This window comes from Phasianus colchicus, chromosome 9 (genome assembly GCF_987193195.1).
Source record: "Phasianus colchicus chromosome 9, bPhaCol1.hap1.1, whole genome shotgun sequence".
Classification (NCBI taxonomy): domain Eukaryota; kingdom Metazoa; phylum Chordata; class Aves; order Galliformes; family Phasianidae; genus Phasianus; species Phasianus colchicus.
This window is the reverse complement of record NC_143444.1, coordinates 19,221,059-19,233,853: the sequence shown is the minus strand read 5'-3', so window position 1 is coordinate 19,233,853 and position 12,795 is coordinate 19,221,059. Positions and strand designations below refer to the sequence as shown.

The 12,795-nt window shown below is 40.9% G+C and overlaps 2 protein-coding genes across 2 annotated transcripts; one reads left to right on the top strand and one right to left on the bottom strand.

The window, feature by feature from the left end:
• The first annotated feature begins 3,663 nt into the window (after positions 1-3,663).
• Positions 3,664-9,202, top strand: RPF1 (ribosome production factor 1 homolog). Its single transcript, XM_031600153.2, has 9 exons — positions 3,664-3,967; positions 4,050-4,106; positions 4,536-4,616; positions 5,036-5,131; positions 6,071-6,224; positions 6,736-6,818; positions 7,670-7,851; positions 7,932-8,058; positions 8,831-9,202. Exons 1-9 carry the CDS (start codon positions 3,722-3,724, stop codon positions 8,870-8,872), a joined length of 1,068 nt encoding a protein of 355 aa, XP_031456013.2. The 5' UTR covers positions 3,664-3,721; the 3' UTR covers positions 8,873-9,202.
• A 665-nt stretch (positions 9,203-9,867) lies between these two features.
• On the bottom strand, positions 9,868-12,772 carry GNG5 (G protein subunit gamma 5). Its single transcript, XM_031600141.2, has 3 exons — positions 12,594-12,772; positions 11,640-11,795; positions 9,868-10,109 (listed from the first exon to the last, which is right to left on the bottom strand). Exons 1-2 carry the CDS (start codon positions 12,672-12,674, stop codon positions 11,670-11,672), a joined length of 207 nt encoding a protein of 68 aa, XP_031456001.1. The 5' UTR covers positions 12,675-12,772; the 3' UTR covers positions 9,868-10,109; positions 11,640-11,669.
• Positions 12,773-12,795: the final 23 nt, after the last annotated feature.

The following is a 12,795-nucleotide window of genomic DNA, read 5'->3' as shown; positions in this document are numbered from 1 at the left end:
CTTTGATGAGAAGACTGGCTCAGCAGAGAGCAGTGCATGCTGTTTACACCTTGAGCATTACCTTGAGCATTACCTTGAGCAGGCTACAAGAGCATTGTGGGAGACTAATTTGTGAAATATGGAGTGGATCATAAGGTGGGTGTGCAGTTGGATGGGCTGTTGGGTCGATGTGTGATGATCAGCAATACAAAGTCCAAGAGAACTGTGGCTTTAAGGGTGCTCATCACAGACCCATAAAAAGGCCTAAATAGTTCATGTCCTCATTAATACCTGAGCCAGTGCACACTCAGCAAGTTCTTGCATTATACCTATTTCGAGGAGGGGTGTGTGTGTCAATAGTCTGGCAGATAAAGCTACTATTTATAGGAGTCTTTGCTTTTTTACCATTGTTTTCTTTCTTACTTCAAAGACTTTTTAACATAAAAACCGTAAAAAGCAAGAAGACCAAAGAAATTCTAGAATGCTAGGGATGAAAATTGACCAAGATTTCATTTAGTCTTCTTAAGCATCTATACTATCACAGAGACTTTAATTTTAGGGACTGGCACTCAGTCTGCATTCCTCATGCAGACTTGAGTCTTCTAGAATCTGATAGCTAGAATGATCTTGAACATGGTGAAGTGTTCCTTGAACCTTACAGTAGCTATGGTTTTAATGTACAATACTAAGTATTCTCAAAATATCCAGCTTTGGGTGTTTCACTCTGGGCTTAGATATATAGATATATTTTCCTTTGGCAAACTTGTTTCATTTTCCCACCTCTGTGATGAAGCTAATGCCTTCTTCTCAATATGCAAGTATCAAATGCTACAAAGAAAAAATAACCTGGAAAAGCACATTAAAATAATTAATTTCCATATTGAGTTATGGAATTAGTACAGCCTGAAATGTTAGATAATACGTAGCTTCACTGAGCGTGGATCCCCATTTATCCATTAGAGAGATTGCCCTAGGTGATTGAAAATAGTGATTAAAGTCTATAAACAAGATCCAGTAAGGAATGCAAGCCTGTAAGCCTCTAAGTCCTATACAGGTGATCCAGAAAACTACCTACGCAGTTCCTGCATAGATACCTTGTAATTTTACTTTGCTCCCCTATGTAAGGTTTCCATTTGGTTCTGGGTATGCCCAAGTCTGGGAGCAGTCTGGAAGTAGCTGAGTGGCTAAAAATTTATTTCATGTGTACACACTGTTGGATGAACAAGAGATTTTCTGCAGCAGAAATTCTTGACACTATGGTGCTATGTAACAAATATCACAAGACTAGGCTCTCTAGAACTAAACACAACACAGGCTTTCTCTCAAAAAGTGATGATATCATTTTAATCTTTTGAATGTCAGCACAGCAGCAATAGATTGAATAAGAAGAATTAAGAAAGTTCTCAGTTTTGAAAAACCCAAGGGTTTGTGGCTAGATTGTTCCATTGAAAAGAAAATTATGAATCTCTGTCTGCAGAGGCTAGAAAGTCCTGCCTCTTGTCTCATATGTGAATACTTTAAGTTTGGAACTATCTGTGAAAGAAAGCTACTCTCACTTAGCAGGAAGAAAGCCTGTAGGCCATATCTCTGTTCACACAGAGACAGCTGTTTTGTTTAGAGCACGGCATTTTCTAGGGCACTTTTTTCAGTAAAGTGAATCTTGAAGAAAAGTAATACATCCTGTCTATGTTCAGCTAATGAAATTAGGAATAAATAATAATAATAAAAAAAAACCAACAAGAGAAAAAATAGCAAGATACAAATCAAAATGATGCTTCCACTACCGCAACTCAATCAGTGGTAATTTACAGAAAGGTTTGCTCCAAATAAAGAATATTCTGGTAAAACTTGAAAGCTGGCGCTCTATGAAGAAATTAACAGCATGCTTGCATTCATTACTTCGGCTTTCTCTTGAAATTCGAATTGTACCTTGTGATCTTACTTTACCAGGACCACAGTATGTTTCTGGTGTCTTTCTACTGCCCCTGCTTTGCCCTAGGAAGTTCCTGTATCATTGTGTATCATTATTTTGTTCCTGTGAGTCCTTGGAAGCCTATGAATAATATTAAGAAGTTGTCTTCCCTGTGCTAGGAAAGAGAGTGTGTTTTTGTCCACATATAAGCAGCCACTGAGCTTCCCAGAGTCATGACATACAGGTAATGATTCCAGTTGAATCTGAAACTACAAATAGCTCAGAATTCCCTGCAAAACTCTACTAACAGCAGTAATTAAAAATCTCTATTAATGATTTTTTTAGAGGCACACTTGCAATCTCTAATATTTGAATCAGCTGATGAGATAAAATTACAGACAGTCCTTAGTATATTCCCAACTAAATCCTCCAAACCTTAATTACCATGGAAACTACTTAACCTTAAGGCATAGCTAATTTTTTTTTTTTTAACAAAAATGGCAGTGAGGCCATAAAAAATGGGTCCGTGTGTAATGAGACCTTTGATCTTTCATCAACTCCTGTGTTAATTAGAAAGAACCTCAATGAAACAAGCTGAGTTACACAGTATAATTACTTTACACAGCAAGAGAAGCAGATTTGATGTTTTGTCCAGTTCAGTTTTTTCCAGGTCTTTTTCCATTAACTTCATGCAATAGTGTTAATACGTTTCTTTTTCACTTCTCTATGAAAAGAAATCTAAAATGCAAGATATTATTTGTATATAAAAGCAGTAGACATACCCATGTTTTGAGACAATTCTAGTAACAAATGGAACTAATCAGTCCTACTGAGGAGCAGTACTTAAGCTGAAAAATCACATTACAAACAGAGATCTGCATTTCCAACTTTATATGTATTTCATCTGTGATTACTTGCAAGGAGTCTCCTGTTTCATTTTAACATAAATTTTAACAGCTTTTAATTGAATAAAAGTAATTTGCAGTCAAGTTACTATCAAAAGCCCAGGAACAGGCTGCCCAGCAAAGCTGCAGATGATAGCCTGCCACTGTGTTTGAAGTCAGGCTGGCCAGGGCTCTGAGCGGGAGGTGTCCTTGTGTCTGATGGAAGGTTGGGCTATAAGATCTTTAACATCCCTTCCAACTCAAAGCATCCTGTGGCTCTGTGAAAAAAATTCTGTTTCAAGTAGATGCTCCCAACGAACTAACTTATTCCAGCTCTGCAAGCAAATGCCTGTAACACCCATCACTGTGTCATGTTTGTTGAGAGCTTTCCATTTTCATTTTGTTAAGTCTGATTACGAGTTACACTGTAACTGGCAATAAGTTATCTCATCTCCCATCTTATTACAAGGTTGCTTTCTTGCTGAGCACCTCTCCGACAGATAAAGGCTGAGGGAGCTGTGCCTGTTCAGCCTGAAGAAGGCTCTGGGGAAATCTCATTGCAATCTTCCCGTACTTAAAGGGAGCTCATTAGCAGGAGGGAGACCGACGTTAACCCAGCCTAGTAGCGATCGGACAAGTGGGAATGGCTAAAACTAAAAGAGTGGAAATTTAGGTTAGGTATAAGGAGAAATTCATCTCAGAGGATGGCGAGGCAATGGCACAGCTGCCCAGAGGAGCTGTGGGTGCCCCATCTCCAGATGTGCTCGGAGCCAAGCTGACAGGGTGCCGGGCAGCCAGATCTCGATGGTGGCAGCCCCGCCCATCGCAGGCGGTCGGAACTTAACCCACCCTACGACCACCCCCAGCTCGTTTCGAGCCCAGCCCGCCGAACGCCACGCTCAGTGCGCGTGCGCACCGGAAGTTCCCGTCTTCCTTCCGGCGGCGCATGCGCCGAGCGCGCTGCCCGGCCGAGGGGCGGGGCCGAGAGCGGGCCGAGGCGCAGCGCGGCATGGCGGGAGGCGGTGCGGGGATGGGCTCGGGCTCGGGTCCGGGCTCGGGTCCGGCGGGGCAGGATGTGGAGCCAGCGGCCCCGGAGCGAGTTCTCTTCCCGCCGACCTTCAGCGTGTCTGAGATCAAGAACAAGCAGCGGCGGCACTTCATGTTCCTTCGCTGGAAACAGCAGCAGAGGAAGGTGGGCGCGGGCCGGCGCGGCGCCGTGAGCGGGGGGTGGGCGGCACCGGACTGACGGCTGACGGCTCTCCCTCTCCTTTCAGGAGAAGCTGGCGCTCAAGAAGAAGAGGAGGAAGGAGCGAGAAGCCCTCGGGGACAAGGTGAGGGCCTGTGGGGCACGGCCTTGGCGGAGCCCTGCTTGGGCCGTGGACGTCAGCGCCCGGCCGCGGTGTCAGTTCGGGCATCGTTGCGGCGTGCTCTCATCCGTTGCCTCGCTGAGCTGCTGTCACGCAGCCTGCCCAAACCCTGCGCACACTGGTTGTCTGCTTGTCGCTTATTGGCTTCTCTTCCTAACCTACTGTAAAGGCAGATTGTTGGCTGGAAGTTGTGAGCTCCCGTGTTACGGTTCTACAACAGCCGCGTGAGTAGAGGGGCGAGCATTGTTACATCCTGGCTGTCGTTCAGTTGTGGGCACGAAGACAGCGTGTTCCTGTTGCACACAGAGCTTCTGGTAGCACGGTCTCATGGTAGCTTTTGCAATATGGTCTATAATGATGTGTGTTACATTAATAAAATTACGTTTATTTTAGGCACCTCCAAAAGCCATTCCAAAGACCATTGAAAATCAGAGAATTTATGATGAAACAACTGTAGATCTCAATGATGAAGAGGTAACTTTTCAATTTTTGCAGACGCTGTTAATCATTTTTGCTGTTGTTTTTTTTTTCTTCTTTTTTTCCCCCAAAGAAGAGCCTTAAAATGTGTAGATAAAATTCGTTATTCTTGACTTTTCTGTTAAGATGTTAATGGTTTACTTTTCATGTGCTGGATTCATCAAGACACGATGTCCTTTTTTTTTATTATTATTATTTATCTTAAATAATTGTCCTTTACGTTACAGCTATTGATGGCAAAACCTGTCAGTTTTCTTTAATCTAGACTCTTTAAAATGCAAAAATCACATTAATAGTTATAGGACAGAGCTTGTGAACTGGGATTTTTCCTGTTAAATTTCATTTCATCAAATTAGATCAGATTGAATAACTGTTCTTCAGTTATTTAATATGTGACAAGACTACTTTTCTTCTAGGTTGCTTTCGATATAGCGACTGATGAATTTGCACCATATTTCAACAGACAAACAGTTCCAAAGATTCTTATTACAACGTCAGACAGACCTCGTGGGGTGTGTATGCCATGCTTGGATTGTTCCGGGCCATCAGTTGCACTGTTTTCATGTGATTAATTAATTACATTTTTAGTATAGAAATGACTTCAAAAAACACAACTTCTTTGTATGCTCTCAGTAGAGACAAAGGAAAGGAAACTTGATGAGCAGGAGATACTTTCTGCTAAATTGTTAGATTCTTTTTGGTCAGGAAGTGTCCCTTGGGTTCTAGCACCATTCAAGATGGGCTTAATCTAACTAAAACTTCTGATCTCCAAGTTTAATGTAATGTGCAAGTCCATAATGACTACATACAATCTTATGTAGGAAAAACTACAAAACTTAAAATAATATTTTCTTGTTTTTTTTTTTTTTTTGCTGTGGTTTTTAATTTAGTGACTCTTGGGAAACTTTATGTGTATACAGTCCATTAGCTTCTTTAGCACTGCTTGTTTCATTAAAAAGCTCAAGTATACGTTCTTGTATGGGGTGGTGTGCATTACCTAATTCGGAAGATTTCTGATGCTTTGTGAAAACCATTAGAAAGTGATTTTAAAAATAAGAAGCTGTGTATCTCTAACACGTTGTCTGGAAGCTCAGATGTATGTATAGTATATGAGGCAATATTTCTACTGAAATACTAACAACTTCTTGTAAAACAAGATCCTTAAAAAATAACGAGTTTAGGGGTTATGATTTTTTAATTTTCCCACTTTACTATGAAAAGAAAATAATCTATTCCAAAAAAGCTGTCCCTAGTGTATTGCAGTTACTGCCAATAAATTAGTTTTCCAGCAACTGAATGAAACAATTTGGTAGCCTGTTGATGGCTTTTTATTTCCAGTATCTCTGTTTGCATCAAGGAGAGCAGTCAGAATGAGCAGACCTCTGTCCCACCTTGTATTTTGATTTGTTGCTGTATTTACCACATTGAGATTTAACTCATCTGCTTTACAGAGAACAGTGAGATTCTGTGAACAGTTGTCCACTGTTATACCTAACTCACATGTCTACTATCGCAGAGGATTGGCTTTGAAAAGAATTATTCCACAGTGTATTGCAAGGGACTTCACAGATCTAATCGTCATTAATGAAGATCGCAAAATACCAAGTATCCTTTGTGTATATACTAAAATAAATGTAGTATTAGATCTAGGCTATGGGAAAACTTTTTTTTTTTCTGTGTGTCTTAAGATCTCCTTTATTCTGGATTTTTTTTCTCCACTGTGCTGTTTATAGGCTAGAGTTAAAAATCACTGTGCCAACTGAAGTATCTGATGGTTAATGGCACTTGAAATTATTAAAGAAATTATGGTGTGGGTTTTTTTGTTTGTTTCAGTAAGCTTAGCTTCCCTTCCTGAACAGAAAGTTTCATTTAGTTTTGCTGACCTGATAAGTACTGAAAAGATGACAATATAACAGGTTAGCTATTGAAACAAACCTTAATGGATCTGTTTGAACACTAGCTAACTAGTTTCTGAATGTATCTTGGAAAATATAACTAAACCTTGTAAATTAGGCATAGCTAGCGGATATAATGTGATACCATTTAATAGAACATGCTTCTCCGTAAATTACATTTCAAATTTTACAAACTTTTTCTTTTTTAACACTGTGAACAGATGGGCTTGTTTTAAGTCATCTTCCTGATGGTCCAACTGCTCATTTTAGAATGAGCAGTGTCCGTCTGCGTAAAGAAATAAAGGTGAGACTCCAACAAAAACTTAAAAAAAAAAAAAAAAAAAAAAAAAAAAGTGTACTCTGGTTTATCAATAACTATTTTTCGTTTACTTGAGCTGCCCAAACTAGTTGTGCTTCTGTAAGGTTCATGTGATCATGCACAGATGCTTTTTCATAACCAGCAGGAGGCTAAAGACCATAATAGTCTACTTCCATAAGTGGTGTATTTCAAGTTTCATAGTTACCCACTGAATTTGACTGCCTGCCAAGTATTTTCATAACCATATCATCTAACTTTAATACAGGATACATGTACCCTGTATAGTACATTCACAACAGGGTATATAAAATAAGTGCTATACAAGATTTCAGTAAATGCAGTTCTCAGTCTTGAATAAAACCTAGTTTTTCTTATCTTACAGCCTTGTCACCTGTTCTGCAGTAAGTATTGCTTACTTAGCCAAAGATAACTTGTAGTATAATGTGTTTTATTAAGTAGTTTTTAAAATGTCATCTATTTTTATTAAAGGCTGTTCCATATATTTCTCCTTGCTATGCCTGGAATGATTTTCAGCCTCTTGATTCTTTGCTGTAGTGGGTGCTGCCAGGAATGAAAATTAGTGCAGCAGAGAGGAAATACAAAACTGTTTTTGTGCTTTTTCATTAAGTTTGTACCATTAAACCAAAGATCCTTACATTAGCACCTTCTGCTTTACTTACTTACAAACTTAGTATAAATTTTTTCAAAAAACAATTAGGCATGTCAGCCCAAATCAGGCCTTGGTTGTCTACACTCTATTTTATTTCAATCTTATCTTTGATAATACATTAAAATAATTTTGCATACCATCTAATATTTGCTTTCTTTCACTCCAGAGAAAGGGGAAACAACCCACAGAACATGTACCTGAAGTAATCCTGAATAATTTTACAACACGACTGGGCCATTCTATTGGTCGCATGTTTGCTTCTCTCTTCCCACATGATCCTCAATTCATTGGAAGACAAGTAGCTACATTTCACAACCAGCGAGACTACATCTTTTTCAGATTCCACAGGTAACTTCTTGACCCAAAACTCATGAATGAGAGAGATTGTTCACGTAACTTAACAACTAATCTTTTTTTTTCTCCTCAAGGTATATATTCAAGAGTGAAAAGAAAGTGGGAATTCAAGAACTTGGGCCACGTTTTACATTAAAATTGAGGTCTCTTCAGAAGGGAACCTTTGATTCCAAATTTGGAGAATACGAATGGATTCATAAGGTATGTCTGAGTTATACTAAGTCTGCTGGGGAACACAGAATACATCTGACATGAAATGTAACCACACATCTCAACCTAGAAAAGCACTTCAAGTGCAGTCCTCAAAACAGAAATGCCTAAGTGAAACACTGAGAGCTATTTTTTTGTCAAAGAAGTAAAGTAGAAACATTCTGCTATATAGCAAGGGTGATGAGTGTCAGTATATCATGACTATTTGTACTGTGTAAGGTTTTGAACGTATACCAATTGTAAGCAAAACTGATAAATGCTCTCTTGGTATGATTTATTATTGGAAGCCTAGTAAGCTTGACTAAGAACATTTTTATAAGGTCAAGATAAAAACTGGAATGTAAAAACAATTAAGCTATTTCCTCAAATGTTAATTCTTACTTTCCATTCAGTATTAATGCTGACTTCATCACACCTTCAGGTGAAGTGCACGTTACTCTACGTTACCAATTAATAACATTGGTAGTCACTCTACCTATCAACTGCAATTCCATGGTATTCGAGCTATATCAGAAGAAAAAAATCTAGTATTTATGACGTAGGCTGTGATGTGTATAATATTGTTTGTTTGACACTGTGCCTGCTGTCTGTAAATACTCTTCTAAACAACTGAACTAATGTTTCTCCCTTGTTTGTCTTGAAAAGCTGACTATAATAACTCAGTTGCTCTGTAGTACATTTCACTGCATTAGTGTAAGCTTGAGTTGTCATCTTTGTATACCGTTATATGAATTTGCTGTTAATAACTTTTCTTAAATTTCAGCGTCGAGAAATGGACACAAGTAGAAGAAAATTTCACTTGTAATGTACAGTTACTTGCCAATTGCTCACAACCAGAAATATGACAGTATCTTTGAACTATGGATCATCTGAAATTCAACCAGTAATAACACTGAACAGTATCTGGCTGCAGAAAGACAAAATATGAACTGTTCCTGTAGAAACTTTCTTTTTATTTCTATGGTTGTAGCTAAATCCAACATGACAAAGAGTTTAGTAGGAAGATCTATTGTAATGTTAGAGAAGGCTGTATTAAATGTTATCATTGAAGCTTTGCTATGACCGCTGCTGTACTGTAAATAGTTTACTGAAGACAGCGTTAAAATATTTTCAAAATAAAATATTTTCACATATACAGCTTATTTTCTTCCCTGTTAAGCACCTAAACAGAGTCATTCTGCATTTTAATCAGGTAAGAAATAAATATTTTAAACCTCTAACAGTTTTAGTTTAAAAAAAACAAAAACAAATAAACAAAAAAACACACCAGTATCCTGCCCAGTTAAATCATAAGGCCAGCTTCCAAGAAGTAAATAAAGTTCAGCAGAACAGGTGTGGTCTCTGAGAAGGATTTTCTCCATCAGAATCTTTATGGTTTTTTCAGTTGTGATAACTATAATTGAGTTGGTACTACCTGTGGAAGGAATGTCCTTTTGTTCTGGCTTAAATTTGCACATTCATTTTCTTTTGGATTACTTTCTTTCCATTGTGTACCGAAATAGTGCTTTTTAGTATTAACATAAAGGGGCTAAAAGTACACCAGTGACTCAAATTGCTCTTTTACGAAAGGTAGCTGTAGTTGTGTAGTTGAATCATAAAAGAAGAGCCAAAACCTGTTTTTCCCTGTTCTGCTATGCTTCTAAACATACTAGTGATGAAGCCTCTTTCTTTAAGAGTATCAGCCCAAGGCACACTTGTAGCACCACAGAACACCTAAGATCTTCAGCTGCTGAAAAATAATGCAGTAGCTGATGAGGTGTCAACATATCCCAACTTCTTAGATCAACTTCAACACAAAACTAAGTCAAAACATCTTTATTTTTTGCTTGGTATATAAAACTGATTCCCTCATGAACAGAATTATTGTAACTAGCATACAGTTCTTTTGGAGAGGTAGATGGTAAGAGGTTTGACACAGTAGCAATTTTACAGTTAGATTTGGCACATGAAAGCTAAGCTTTTGTACAGACTTCAAACCAGGCCATTCCTTGAGGCACTCTGCCTCAACAGACATCAGCAACTAGGAAAAGATGCTAAAAGATCTGAAAAAGAAACAAAATGAGGTGGTTAGAGAGATAACAAGCAATCCTACGATTAAGAATATTCATAGACAGCTACTTAAAAAAATTCCTTTTTTCTACAGCTGTTTAATAGAACAAATTATAAAATAAGCTTTTCAAAACCATGAAGCCATCCCCCGGGGGTACAAGAAGATGATCAAAGCTGGTACAAAACAACCGGCATGCTGCATCTCCTGGAAGCCAAATCTATAAAGAAGGGCAGAGTAAGTTGTTTCTGGTCACTTGATGACTATGGAAATATTGAGCATCTACTTCACCTTTCAAAAGCAGGGGGAGTCTGGGTAACTTAACAAATCACACTTCCTCTTCACTCTACAGAGTTGGTGCAGACTGTGCAAGTGTCAACTCTATTGGCTCATCTCATAAACACCAGGATTACAAGAAATTCACTGTTTTGAGGAAGTGCTTGCAAGAGGTGAAAGGGAGAAAAAAAACCTGTTCCATGCAAGTAGTTTAAATTGCTATTCTGATGCCTTTTACCTGTAGCTATAAGCAAAAAGAAGTGCTCAATTCCTTCATCAGAAAAGGCATTTAAGGGCAATAATTAAGAAAAATATTAACCCTGTTCTGCCCTATGAATTACTGCTTAAAACTGGAGCAACAATACTAGGAACACAAGTCAGTTCAGAAAAGTTATCTTTTAAAAATGAACAGTTTATAGAATTCATAATAAGGAAACTTAAGAACTACTCTAGAAGAACTACTCTAGAAGAACTCTGTGACTCGGTCTTGGTAAGACTTCTGTGAATCTAAACCTGATCTGTGTCTTATCACTAGAATTTTCAGGTAATGCCAGATCAATTGTCTTCATAGTGACAGCAATAGTGTTAATGAACTGAAGAAAGTTTCAGAATAAAAATACAAATGAGCACTTAACAGTTTCTAGTTACTTAAACTGCAATGTGTGTAGTAGCCTATTTTAGGGGAACTTGGGTGTTGATACAATTCTTGGCCTATGTAATTTCCTTTTTACTTAGAGGGTATTTTCTGTAGCAGACAGGGCTCTCCTTTGAGAGCATCACTAACCTAACCTCTTTGGGAAGTGCTCCTTAAGAGCTTAAAAACTAAGTCCTGAGAACTAAAATCTGCTTTATCTGCTACAATTGGCATTCACTGCATAACCCTTCAGGCAACTAATCCTATGTGAGAAAAAGGAAATGATGCTTTTAACATAGAAGGAAACTGCAGCAAAGCTACATTACAGCCAGGTTAATCTAGATAGCAGCTCAGTAACAGCTGGCCCCCAACTACTTTGGCTACAGTAGCAGAAACAGGTTGGAGCCCTGTAACATCCAACTACTACTCACTTATAAAATCTGTCTGGTATAGAGTTACCCTCCCAGTCTGGGAGCAAAGGACCAAAACGGGGATCCAGACCAACACCAGCCATACAAGTCAGATGTCTCTTTGGAATGCTTTAAACAAAGACGGTCCCACTTAAAGCAGGCTATTTTTAATGACAGAAGAAAGTTTGAGCCTTTAAGAACTTACCACTGAAAGATACCTAAGTAGTCCACGTAATTACAAAAATGAACAAACTTTCTGGGGACGGAATGGATTTGTACTCGATGATACTCCTGTCAGCAGGGGATCATGCTGTGCGTTCTGCAGGCAGAACTGCTTCAGGTCCACAGCAGCCTGGGAAACCTGGGCGTAGGAAGAGCTGGTGTTAAAACTCACTGATCATACTTCGCAGGGGATGTAATTGCATCAAGAAATACAACGCTGTTAAGTGATTCAGCAGTACACCCTAAGCAGATGTCAAGCAATCGTCTTCTGGTTAGTCAGTCAGTAAATTATAGAGATTATTTGAAAAATTAATGTTAAAAAGCCTCTAGGTATGAAACGTGAAAGAAGCGCTACGTCTCGAGGAGCGCTTTGCTAAACGCACAAAGACTGACTGTTTTCTCGGAGTGCCTCCAACGAGACAAGGCCCAGCCGCAGCCAGGGAGCGCCTCGACACGTCCTCGGCACGCCTGGCAGCGGAGCCTCCATTTTCCAGCGCAGGGCCGAGGCGCCAGCCAAGCAACCTGTTGCTACCCCGCCTCGGGCAGCAGGACGCTCCCAGCGCACGAAAATGAGAGGGGAGAGCGGGGCGCGGCCGTCCCGCTCGGGGCAGCGCTCGGGCCGGAGCGCAGCCCCCGCCGGCCCGGGGGAAGCGGGAGGGTGGGGCGGGCGAAAGGAAGGGACGCGGCCGCCCCCGGGCCGGTGCGGCTCCGGGGCGCGGGTCGGCCTCCGGTGCCACGGCCGGGGCGCGGGACGACGCGCCGCCGCCGGGAAGGGTCGTCGGGGCGCCGGGAGCCGTCGGCCCGGCCCGGCCCGGCCCCGCCCTGCCCCGCTCGCCCTGCCCCGCGGCTCGGCTCGGCCCGGCCACCTCCGAGGGGCGCCGTGGGGCGCGGCCCCCAGCGGTAATGGCGGCGCGGCCGCCCCGGGCCCGCTGCTCACCTTGACGCGAGTCACGCTGGCCTCCAGGCGCAGCTGCTGCACCACCTTCTTCATGGCCGCCACATTGGAGGAGCCCGACATGGTGGCGGCGACAGCAGGCGGCACACCCAGACCCAACTTTCCGACGCGTCCCAAACTCTCGGCCCGGAGGCGCCTGCGCAACCGCCGCCGGGACCGGGACTGGGACCGCCTCGGGAGGCGC

Bases quoted from the DNA above. Each gene is read 5' to 3' on its own strand.
- RPF1 (XM_031600153.2), top strand. From the start codon at position 3,722: ATGCGCCGAGCGCGCTGCCCGGCCGAGGGGCGGGGCCGAGAGCGGGCC. The intron at 4,107-4,535 runs GTGAGGGCCTGT...CGTTTATTTTAG, and splicing joins GAGAAGCCCTCGGGGACAAG to GCACCTCCAAAAGCCATTCC. The intron at 6,225-6,735 runs GTATCCTTTGTG...CACTGTGAACAG, and splicing joins TGAAGATCGCAAAATACCAA to ATGGGCTTGTTTTAAGTCAT.
- GNG5 (XM_031600141.2), bottom strand. From the start codon at position 12,674: ATGTCGGGCTCCTCCAATGTGGCGGCCATGAAGAAGGTGGTGCAGCAG. The intron at 11,796-12,593 runs GTGAGCAGCGGG...TCCTACGCCCAG, and splicing joins CCAGCGTGACTCGCGTCAAG to GTTTCCCAGGCTGCTGTGGA.